Source organism: Rhinopithecus bieti, unplaced genomic scaffold (genome assembly GCF_001698545.2).
Source record: "Rhinopithecus bieti isolate Rb0 unplaced genomic scaffold, ASM169854v2 scaffold_2439, whole genome shotgun sequence".
In the NCBI taxonomy this organism is placed as follows: domain Eukaryota; kingdom Metazoa; phylum Chordata; class Mammalia; order Primates; family Cercopithecidae; genus Rhinopithecus; species Rhinopithecus bieti.
Window position 1 is genome coordinate 451,553 of NW_016804232.1, and position 11,704 is coordinate 463,256.

At 41.0% G+C, this 11,704-nt stretch overlaps 1 protein-coding gene and 1 long non-coding RNA gene across 3 annotated transcripts in view; one reads left to right on the forward strand and one right to left on the reverse strand.

Annotated features, from left to right (window-relative positions):
- The window catches only part of LOC108526573 (uncharacterized), a 27,532-nt gene that overhangs the window by 10,795 nt on the left and 5,033 nt on the right, over nucleotides 1–11,704 (forward strand). Inside the window, exon 3 of the long non-coding RNA XR_001884556.1 lies at nucleotides 10,632–10,734. This is a non-coding gene — a long non-coding RNA (uncharacterized LOC108526573). The remainder of the gene's footprint in view (nucleotides 1–10,631; nucleotides 10,735–11,704) is intronic.
- VPS41 (VPS41 subunit of HOPS complex) overlaps nucleotides 7,736–11,704 on the reverse strand; it is a 191,804-nt gene continuing 187,835 nt past the window's right edge. For both annotated transcript variants that reach the window (XM_017867372.1, XM_017867371.1), the window contains 2 exons: nucleotides 10,652–10,731; nucleotides 7,736–10,082 (listed from right to left, as the gene is read on the reverse strand). In XM_017867372.1, coding sequence (XP_017722861.1) covers nucleotides 10,002–10,082; nucleotides 10,652–10,731 — 161 coding nt within the window. In that variant the 3' untranslated portion in view covers nucleotides 7,736–10,001. The remainder of the gene's footprint in view (nucleotides 10,083–10,651; nucleotides 10,732–11,704) is intronic.

Sequence of the window (11,704 nt, forward strand, 5' to 3'; positions counted from 1 at the left end):
TTTGCCAGTCTGTGTCTTTTAATTGGGGCATTTAGCCCATTTACATTTAAGGTTAATATTGTTATGTGTGAATTTGATGCTGTCATTATGATGTTAACTGGTTATTTTGCCCGTTAGTTGATGCAGTTTCTTCCTAGCATCGATGGTCTTTACAATTTGGCATGTTTTTGCAGTGGCTGGTATCAGTTGTTCCTTTCCATGTTTAGTGCTTCCTTCAGGAGCTCTTGTAATGCAGGCCTGGTGGTGACAAAATCTCTCAGCATTTGCTTGTCTGTAAAGGATTTCATTTCTCCTTCACTTATGAAGCTTAGTTTGGCTGGATATGAAATTCTGGGTTAAAAATTCTTTTCTTTACAAATGTTGAATATTGGCCCCCACTCTCTTCTGGCTTGTAGAGCTTCTGCTGAGAGATCCACTGTTAGTCGGATGGGCTTCCCTTTGTGGGTCACCCGACATTTCTCTCTGGTTGCCTTTAACATTTTTTCCTTCATTTCAACCTTGTTGAATCTGACAATTATGCATCTTGGGGTTGCTCTTCTTGAGGAGTATCTTTGTGGTGTTCTCTGTATTTCCCGAGTTTGAATGTTGGCCTGCCTTGTTAGGCTGGAGAAGTTCTCCTGGATAATATCCTGAAGTGTTTTCCAGCCTGGTTCCATTCTCCCTGTCACTTTCAGGTACACCAATCAAACGTAGATTTGGTCTTTTCACATAGTCCCATATTTCTTGGAGGCTTTGTTCATTTCTGTTTACTTTTTTTTCTCTAAACTTCTCTTCTCACTTCATTTCATTAATTTGATCTTCAATCACTGATATCCTTTCTTCCATTTGATCGAATCTGCTACTGAAGCTTGTTAATATGTCACGTAGTTGTTGTGCCCTGGTTTTCAGCTCCATCAGTTCATTTAAGGTCTTCTCTACACTGTTTATTCTAGTTAGCCACTCATCTAATCTTTTTTCAAGGTTTTAGCTTCCTTGTGATGGGTTCAAACATCCTCCTTTAGCTCGGAGAAGTTTGTTATTACCGACCTTCTGAAGCCTACTTCTGCCAACTTGTCAGTCATTCTCCGTCCAGCATTGTTTCCTTGCTGGCGAGGAGCTGTGATCTTTTGAAGGAGAAGAGGCCCTCTGGCTTTTAGAATTTTCACCTTTTCTGCTCTGGTTTCTCCCCATCTTTGTGGTTTTATCTACCTTTGGTCTTTGATGATGGTGACCTACAGATGGGGTTTTGGTGTGGACGTCCTTTTTGTTGATGTTGATGCTATTTCTTTCTGTTAGTTTTCCTTCTAACAGTCAGGTCCCTCAGCTTGTTGGAATTTGCTGGAGGTCCACTCCAGACTCTGTTTGCCTGGGTATCACCAGCAGAGGCTACAGAGCAGCAGATATTGCAGAACAGCAAATATTGCTACCTGATCCATCCTCTGGAAGCTTCGTCTCAGAGGGGCATCCGGCTGTATGAGCTTTCAGTCAGCCCCTACTGGGATGTGTCTCCCAGTTAGGCTACACGGGGGTCAGGGACCCACTTGAGGAGGCAGTCTGTCCATTCTCAGAGCTCAAACACCGTGCTGGGAGAACCACTGCTCTCTTCAGAGCTATCACATAGGGATGTTTAAGTCTACAGAAGTTTCTGCTGCCTTTTGTTCAGCTATGCTCTGCCCCCAGAGGTGGAGTCTATACAGGCATGTGGGCCTCATTGAGCTGCGGTGGTCTCCACCCAGTTTGAGCTATCCAGCCGCTTTATCTTCTCAAGCCTCAGCAATGGCAGACGCCCCTCCCCTCAGCCAGGGCTGCCTCCTCACAGTTCGATCTCGGACGGCTGTGCTAGCAGTGAGCAAGGCTCCGTGGGTGTGGGACCTGCTGAGCCAGGCATGGGATATAATCTCCTGGTGTGCCATTTGCTAAGATCGCTGGAAAAGCACAGTATTTAGGTGGCAGTGTCCCGATTTTCCCAGTACAGTCTGTCACACCTTCCCCTGGCTAGGAAAGGGAAATCCCTGACCTCTTGTGCTTCCCAGGTGAGGTGATGCCCTGCCCTGCTTCTGCTCACCCTCTGCGGGCTGCATTCACTGTTCAACCAATCCCAGTGAGATGAACCAGGTACCTCAGTTGGAAATGCAGAAATCACCCATCTTCTGCATCAGTCATGCTGGGAGCTGCACACCGCAGCTGTTCCTATTCGGTTATCTTGGAATGAAACTAGTTTCTTAAATTTTAAGATTTCAAATTCTATCACTCTCCTAATGACTCCTGTCTACTTTGTCAAAATGCTTGTTAAAAAAAAAAATGCCCTAAACAAAGTGTTCTTAGATGCACAATGGAGAATGCTACTTTCTGTGAATAGGATGAACAGCCCATTAAAATGTTGCATTCAATTTTCATTTCTAGGAGTCACTGATGGTCCATATTTGTAGTCAAGTAACAGAAACCAGGCTGATTATTAATGGATTACTGTATTAGTTACCTACTGCTGCATAACAAATTGTGCTTCCCCACTCCCAAATTTAGCAACTTCAAACATTTATCATCTCACACAATTCAGAAGAAGATCAGAAATCCAGGAATGGCTTAGGTGGGTGGTTCTAGCTCACAGCCTTTCATGAGGTTATAGTCAAGGTTTTGGCTGGGATTCCTGACTCTGAGGATTTGACTGCAACTGGAGGATCACTTCCAGGTTCACTCATATGGCTTTTGGCAGGGTGCTTCCATTCTTCACCAAATGGGTCTCTTCATTCATAACATGGCTTCTTTCAGATGGCATCCATGATATCACATTGCTGTCTTACTACCTAATCTTGGAAGGGATATTCTGTCCATTCTGCCATATTCTTTTGGTCACACAAACCAACCCTGGTAGAGGTGGGGATCATGGGGACCATCTTGGATGCTGACATTTATGAAGCATTTGCTACGTGCTAGTTACTCTTCCTATGCTAGCATTAGCTATGCATTTGCATGCATCATCTCACCTAATGCTGTTAACATCCTCCCAAGTAGATGTTATTATCATCACCCCATTTTACACGAGGCAAGCAAAGCCTAGAAATGTTGAGTAAATTGTTGCTTAGTGACAGAGCAGACATTAAAACTTAGATCTAACTCCAGAGGAAAATGCTCCAGTTTTCTTACCCAAGGCCTCTCTTTTCATTTGGACTACTAACCAAGTATCTCCTTACCCTTGTACGAATAATTTTCTGAGTATAATTGCAGAATTTTGCATGTCATCTCTATTAATTGTGCCATAATTATTAAAAAATTACATGGTAATTTTCATTCTTGAATCTATCATTTGTGAGTTCCTTTCACCCTTACTGTGTCATCTAAAAATTCTCTTATTTTCACATTGAACATGATATAAATAGATCATAAACCAGGAGCCATAGATGTGTCTATAAAACACAATACACACTAGGATTAGAATAAAATCCTGGTGACAAAATGTATGCAGTTTCTAAACTGAAATTATTTGCCCTCTTTAGCCAAATTTTGTCAACAGAGATAGAAATGTGTAATTTGATGTAGCTGAGGTCACCCAGTCTTTTGAATCCATCTAAATTTGGCTCAATGCCTTTCTCCATTTTTCTTTGGGAAGACTAGTCTCCTGACATTTCTGCAAATTTTAGGGTTTTTATATCTTCTTGTCTCTTGTGGGTCTAAATTCCTGTTCCCATTCGACTCCAGCTCCTGCCTCCTGCTGTTCACTTCTTTCTGCTCCTCAGGGTCCCAGATTGGAACACAGCTCCTCAGTTTTCTCTAAAAACTACTCAGAGATGACATTGTTTTTATACCAAACTTTACTGAACATTTGGGGAAGATGGATGGGTTTAGCAGCAATGCAACATAAAATTGAATATTAACCTTTCCTTTCTTAAAATGCCCTTTGATTGCTCAGGTTGCTTGATTTACTTTTTCCCTAAAACCCTCACCTCTCAATTCCCCTCACTTTAGAAAGTCTCACTCTTAATCCTCTATGGAACTCTAGGCTAATTCCTACCTATCTAAAGATTCAATAATTTGCTCTGCTTAGGAGCAAGGAATTTGAGGAGGCCTTGAAGTTTTAGTGTTTTCTCTTCCTCTTCAGCCTCCATTCTATTGAGCCACTAGTCTTTATAAGTGGAAGTGTGTAATATAAATATTTTTTTCCTCTGATATGACCTACATAATTTCCCTGAGAAGGCAGAACCAGTTTGGCTTTAAGTAACATTATTTTCCTCATTCTATTACACGCAGTATTGCATCAATAGTACTACACAGTGGAGATTGGATGAGATACTTCTTAGGTTGCCAGGAACAGTTGTGGTTTCACTAGTTTGCTTGGAGTCATTTATTTTTATTTTATATGTATATACATATAGTTATTTTTTAAACAGAGATGGGGTTTTTCCATGTTGCCCGGGCTGGTTTCAAACTCCTGAGTTCAAGCAATCCTCTCATCTCAGCCTCCCAGAGTGCTGGGATTATGGGCATGAGCCATCGCACCAGGCCTGGAGTCATTTTTAATAATACCCTTTACACCTCAAAGTGCTCTGATTTGGATCACAAATATATAATCACTCTAGTCAAAGAGGAGTTGATGGAATTTTGAAAATATATCACTGACATGTCAACATCAAAGCAAAAAAGAAGATTGAGGCTATCTGGAATAATTGAGGCAAAAAGATTATTTTTGGAAAAAAATGTTTTAACTTGTATTAGTTCATTCTCACACTGCTGATGAAAACATACCCAAGACTAGGCAATTTACCAAAAAAAAAAAAAAAAAAAAGAGGTTTAATGGACTCTTGGGCATGGTGAGGAAGCAATAAAGATCAGCTTGCATGGCAAAGTCTGCATTTTCCACCATCAGAGCCATGAGGCAGTTCATCAAGTTTTCCCAGCCTAGACAGAGGTGTGGCAGGGGCTTGTCAGAAGCAGCAGGGTTACTGCAAGGACTGATGACCACAGCCAGCTGGGACTGAAGACATTCTAGAAATGATGGCAGCAGATGAAGATGCTGGGGGCCGGTGGGATGACGGCATTCCAGCCAATGCCAGCCTGGATACAGCTCCACTGAGAACCACATGAATCCTTCTAATTGATTCCGGGGCAAAAGGAGACTATTCCTGTCACAACCCCCAAACTTCAAGGCAACCTGCGAGAGAAGGTGGTGCCTAAAGGAATCAAGAAAAGCCTGATTTAGCTGAGTTTACTATGAACTAAGTTAAGTGTATGCCACTAGGTAGAACGTGAACTCAAGAGAAAACTTAAAAACCTTATTCATTTGAAGACCTGAGTTTGTGGACTAAGATTATACTTGCTTCACAGACAACTACAATGCAATGTGACAAGGCAGATGGGTTCCTGGGTACTATAAGAGGACAAGTGAGGGGTCTCCTACCCCGTCTAAGGACATCAGGGTGAGCAAGGAGTCCCGTCTGAGCAAGGTATTAAGAGGATGAAGGATAGCAGCAGTACAGGGGTGAAAGGAACCACAAGTATACTCACAATGGCCAGAGTTCAGGGAGTGAAAAAGGGAGTCTGCAAACTTAAACGCAAAGGGTTGCTTAAGCCAAGCCAGAGACTACAAGCCCTTTCACACACAGGGCACAAAGACTCCCATGGGACTGGAGAAGGGGAATGGCATGACTTTGTTTTCATTAAGAACCACGATTCTGGTAGGTCAAGAAACGTCTGGAGAGTGACCAACTCTGGAGACCTGCTTTTGCAGGCTGGGTTTCTCATTCTTGCTCCTGTCTTACCTTTACTATGAATGTTGCATTGATTCTAATGACTCCAAAACCTGCACTGCATGAGAAAGGAAGGAACTTCATTCCAGATTTCATAAATCAGCATTCAGCTAAGAGTGCCAGGAATGGGAAGTGAGAGTTACAGTTTAGTACCAAAACTGGTGGTTTTAGTAGCCTGAGTCCTGATAATAGAAACCAGAATGAACTGATGCAGTATTTAGCACATAGCAATGTCTCCCACACACATATGTATACACATGACTTAATGTTATCGAGAAAGGGCTTTAGGAGAAACTGAGTAATGTATACATTTTTATTTACCAATGTTTACTTAAAAGTGACAACTGACACTGCTATGTGTAGCTCATCATCTGATGGTGGTGGGGCAGTGGTTCTCTGGGCAGCCCAGTTCTGTGGGGTGGCTTTGTGAATTGCTTGAAAGCTCCCTTATTTGATTTGATTTGATTTCTTTGATTCCCATCAATGATTTTGTAAGCCATTCAACACTTTGTAATAAATCCCTTTCTATTCCAAGAGTGGATTTTGCTTTCTATCCACTGACCAAAACAGCTCAAATAAGTAAGTTTTCAAAACAAAAAAATCAAATATGCGCCAGTTAAGATCAGGCACTCTGAAGGTGACTGTATGTGACTGAATTTCAGCTAGGTGTTCCACTATCAGCTACCTGACCCTGGACAAGTCACTTAACCTTTATGTGCTTCAGTTTCCCCGCATCCGTAAAATGACGATGATGGTAATAACATCAATTTCATAGGGCCGTATTAACACAATTAAATAGTATAAGCAAAGTGCTTCTACAATTCCTGACACATAGTAATTACTCAATGGATGCTTGATTTTTAATATTAAAATACAGTAGATCCTTGAGCAATGTGGAGGATGAGGTGCTGACACGCCATGAAGTCAAAAATCCACGATAATTCCCCCCAAACCTAACTACTAATAGCCTACCGTGGACTGGAAGCCTTACTGGTGACATAAATAGACCATTAACACATATTTTGTATTTCATTTACATTATATGCTATATTCTTATAATAAAATAAGCTAAAGAAAATAGTAAGAAAATCACAAGAAAAAGAAAATATATTTACTACTCATTAAGTAGAAATGGATCATCATAAGGCTTTCATCTGTCGCCTTCATACTGAGTAGGCGGAGAAGGAGGAGGAAGGGGAGGGCCTGGTCTTGCTGTCTCAGGGGTGGCAGAAGCAGAAGAAAATCCATGTGTAAGTGGATCCCTGCAGTTCCAACCTGTGTTGTTCAAGGGTCAACTGTATATAGCTTAACACTGTAACAGCAGCAAAATGAACTAAAAATCTGTTGGAAACTTCTCAAGAATTCTCAAGGATGAACATAATTCAACCAGTATGAAATCCCTTTGGCTAAAAACAAAAGCAAACTAAAAGCACTCCAAAATAATTTTGAGCCTGGCTGTTTCACTTCAAGAACACCTTTCTTAGTCGGGCGTGGTGACTCACGCCTGTAATCCTAACACTTTGGAAGGCCAAGGTGGGCAGATTGCCTGAGTTCAGAAGTTCAAGACCAGCTTGGGCAACATGATGAAACCTCATCTCAACTAAAGTACAAAAAATTAGTTGGGCATAGTGATGCGTGCCTGTACTCCCAGCCACTCCAGAAGCTGAGGCAGGAGAATCACTTGAACCCAGGAGGCAGAGGTTGCAGTGAGCCAAGATCATGCCACTGCACTCCAGCCAGGGCAACAGAACGAGACTCATTCTCAAAAAAAAAAAAAAAAAAAGAATAGCTTATGAAGTTTGTACTTTGCAACTATGTTCTTCCCCAATACGAGGGAAATGGCTTTGCTTTTTTACCTGTATTTTAAATTGAGCTAGTCACACATGAAAAATAATTGACTAACACTTGAGATTTTTTTGCTATATTTAAGCCCTTATAGGTCGATGAAAAGTAAAAAGGACCGTATATCCTTTAATAAATCACCCAGTACTGCTTATTCAAAAGAAAAGTCATTCTAAGGAAGGAAAGCTAGTGTTTCTTATTAACAATAAAATCTATATTGTTCAGGAATTTTCCAATGTGTTATAGCAATTTCTGAAATGATAAATGAACATATTTTATTATTTTCCTTTTAAATCAGTTACTTAAAAATGAAGACTGTTTAATTATTATCTCCTTTTCTGTAAGTAGGATTTTCTTTATGTCCAAATGGGACTTGGTAACTAGGATAATTTACCCCTGAAGTAAAATGACTTCACTGAAATTAGCAAATCCTATTGATGATCTTAAACTGAACTTCTCTGGAAATGAGCTTGCTCAAATCCTAAGAGGGGATTAATGTAAATGTAATAAACTGAACCTTTGAATTGGTAACGTTGAAAACAAAAAACAATTGGGTAAGAACAAAACTCAAAAATGAAAACTAGCAGTGTAGCAGAAAGCGCACTAGTCTTGGGATAAGGAAATGCTGAGAAGGCTGAGGGGTACATTCAATAATAACAAAGAGCCTTCCAGTTCTAAGTATTTGTGACTAACAACAACAAAAACATCTGTTGTCTGCTAGAGAATTCTTAACTCTAATGTGAAAATATGTTCTGTGTATTTCCTTTGAACTTGGCCCTGTGATTTCTTTTCTTTTCTTTTTTTTGAAACGGAGTTTTGCTCTTGTTGCCCAGGCTGGAGTGCAATGGCGCAATCTCAGTTCACTGCAACCTATGTCTCCCGGGTTCAAGCGATTCTCCTGCCTCAGCCTCCCGAGTAGCTGGGATTACAGGCATGCACCACCATGCCTGGCTAATTTTGTATTTTTAGTAGAGACAGGGTTTCTCCATGTTGGTCAGGCTGGTCTTGAACTCCCAACCCTCAGGTGATCCACCTGCCTCGGCCTCTCAAAGTGCTGGAATTACAGGCATGAGCCACCATGCCCGGCTGGCCCTATGATTTCTTAAAGGGATTAGGAGCCCCGCTGTGAAGTTAGGCAGTCACCTCTGTGACCTCAAAAACATCTCTACATTTTGATTTCCTCATCTGTACACCAAGGTGTATCAGATCTTCTTCCTGGCAACGCTGTGATAATTAAATGAACTGTTGCTAACGGGAATGGCTGGGTGACTTCGGTAGCTGGAATACTGTCAGTACTCACTAGCACCCCGTCCTTTCCCCAAAAAGATAGAAGCAGAAAGCTGTATTTGTTCCCATTCATGGGACAAAGAGAAAAGGAACAATGAGGATGTGTTTTGCATACTTTTACATTCATTAGAGGATGACCATATATCCCAAGGAAGATGAAGCCAATAACTGGAAGACACAATTACAAGTTTGACGTTTCTCCCTCTATGATATGCTCTGTTCCATGAGGGCAATGGAGGCACCAGAGAAGGCAAGAGGAAACATCATTAGCCCGTCCTTCAGCATCAGGTTGTCCCACTGCTCCTGAGACACCCTCAGTTTTCAGGGTCACTGGTTTCCTCCCTCCTGGCAAATCCTGGCCACAAGCGCTCAGATTCGAAGGTGTTGAACTCTCTTTTCTTCCTTACAAGGGTGCCAGAATTCTTAATTGCATTTGTTCATCCCAGTAAAAGTGAGTCCTTCACAATGAGAAGAGCTAACATTTATTCAATCAACAAATGCTGAGTGTCTGCCATGGCCGGATAATCTGCCAGTCGTCAGAGCACACAGAACATGTGATTAGTAAACATAATGGTGGAGGACATCAGCCTGCTAATGTTATTCCCAGATGTCACCAAATGAGTGACAATTTGTACAATGTTTCATTAAATGCCTATTTAGAGGATAACCATAGATGATGACATAGAAAAAAGTCAAACCCAGAATGCAAGAATGGTAGCCAGCAGAGCACATGGAAACAAGATCCAGGTTGCAGGTAGTAGCTTGCAGGATAACCACAGTTGGCGACACTTTCAGGCAGCTGGGAGAATTCTCAGTAGTCCACTTTATGGTTAAATGGTTTTACTAAGGTCTAAAAAATTCATTTCTAACTCCTAGACTTATGTTTCCATTACTATATAAAGAATGAGCCAAACAAATAAATAACAAAATATGGACTATGGACCCCAAAATTTCAAGGCATGAAGAGAGCCCCAAATTCTCTGTCAACTGCAAAGAGAAACCATTAGTACAGGAATAGATGAAGAAACTGTTTTTGAGCATAATATAAACATAAACAAATCTCTTAACAGCACGAGTGTCAACAAATGCTTTCGTTGTTGCAAAAACAGTCTCAAAAGAGTGGTGACGAGGAGACTGACAAGCAGAAATGAGCTATTTTTTCATCTCCAAAATTGCACTTCCTGGTCCACGGTTCTTAGCACTGCAGATGTTGCAGAACTGTGCAGCAGAGTTCTAAAAATGCAATTTAAAAACACAGATTTAAAAAATGATCTTTCTCTACTCTCATATTCAGAAATACTACGGTAACATTAGTCAGGGGGTGGAGAGGAAGTAATAAAATGTCACTCCTCTTTCTGGAGTTTCTTTCTGGTTAACTTAGGATTCAGTAGATCAGCTGTTACTCTGCGACTCAAAGGACACCCAGCAGCAGAATAAGTCTAATGTGACTTGGGGAACACGACACTAAAACATGATAGCATCATGGAACACAAATCAGGCTGGAAAACACATAAGATACACAATGGCTCTCTACCGTTGTTGCTCATCTCTTCAAGCACGACAGCTGTCAATTTGGCCTGAATGAATTCCTTCAAATGGGTATGCTTTTATACTTACTATAGTATACAAAACATTTCTAAATATTTTACATTTAAAACTAGATTACTTTTTGTTAAGTGATATGAATCTCTCTATATTTTTTTAACCCATACAGCCATAAGGATGACGGGTTGTGTTTCAAGCACATTCCTCTAAGTGTGTTAACTTTCCTCTTGTTGATAGGTACCAAGCTGCCAACTCACCATGCTGGGCATGGGCAGGCACTCCTTGTGGAACATGTGCCGGCAATGGAAGACCACCACGCTGAAGGGCTTAGCTGCATCTGGTGAGGAGGGCAGAGAAAGGAGGAGAACTCAATGCAACAAGCAAGATCATTTTAAACCAATCCCGACTGAAAGTCCAGTTGCAGTTTAATTTTCAGCAATAAGCTGCCTTTGAAGAGTGGCTTATTTACAAAAGCATTCCTGAGGGGTGGTATGATCAGACACAAAATAGGTATTATAATCATGTTGCTATGTGATTCACAGGTTACTTGCTTAGCCTCTGTGTCAGTTACCAAGACTACACTGAGGACAACTGCAGTAACCTTTATTTTGAAAACCAGCATGTGTATGTGCCAACATGCCCCTAACCCCTATAATCATTATCCACCACAGCCGAAGTCAAGTCTGTGGCTTCATAAAAATGCTTTCCCCGTCCACCTGCTACCTTTGCCAAGACCACACACTGACTTCAGAGGCAGACCTGGGTTACAAGCCCAGGCTGTGACCTTGCATTTTACTGCACTTCTGCTTGGGCAAATCCCCTCCTCTGTTTCTGCTCTGTGTGGCCAGCTTTTTTTTTGGTAAGATTTAGTGTCATCAGCAGATTAAATTTGGAATTAAATCTAACTGTAGAGTGGGAATGTATGTGGTTCCTTTCTGCTGCAACACTGCCTGAAACGCTACGGAAGCTCACTTCTTTACCTGAGCCCACTGCAGTTTTCAACAGAAGCACTTAAATATCCAAATCTAATTCACACTTAAACATCCAAATCTAATTCCTCTAGAAAAGAACCTAAGTAGAAAAACTTCTCATGAGCTGACCCATGAAATAATCCTTTAATGCTAAGTAAATATGAGGTCAACTAGGTCTTTTAGTACTTTGTTATGCTGAACTTACATTTGAAAAGCATTTGTTAGCATCCTGACAATGCTTTCTTAGTTTCCGCTTTTGAATTATGTAAATTTCTTCTTATGTCATAATGAACCTTAAGAAGGTGCTTTTCATTACAGATGAAGACATATATATATATA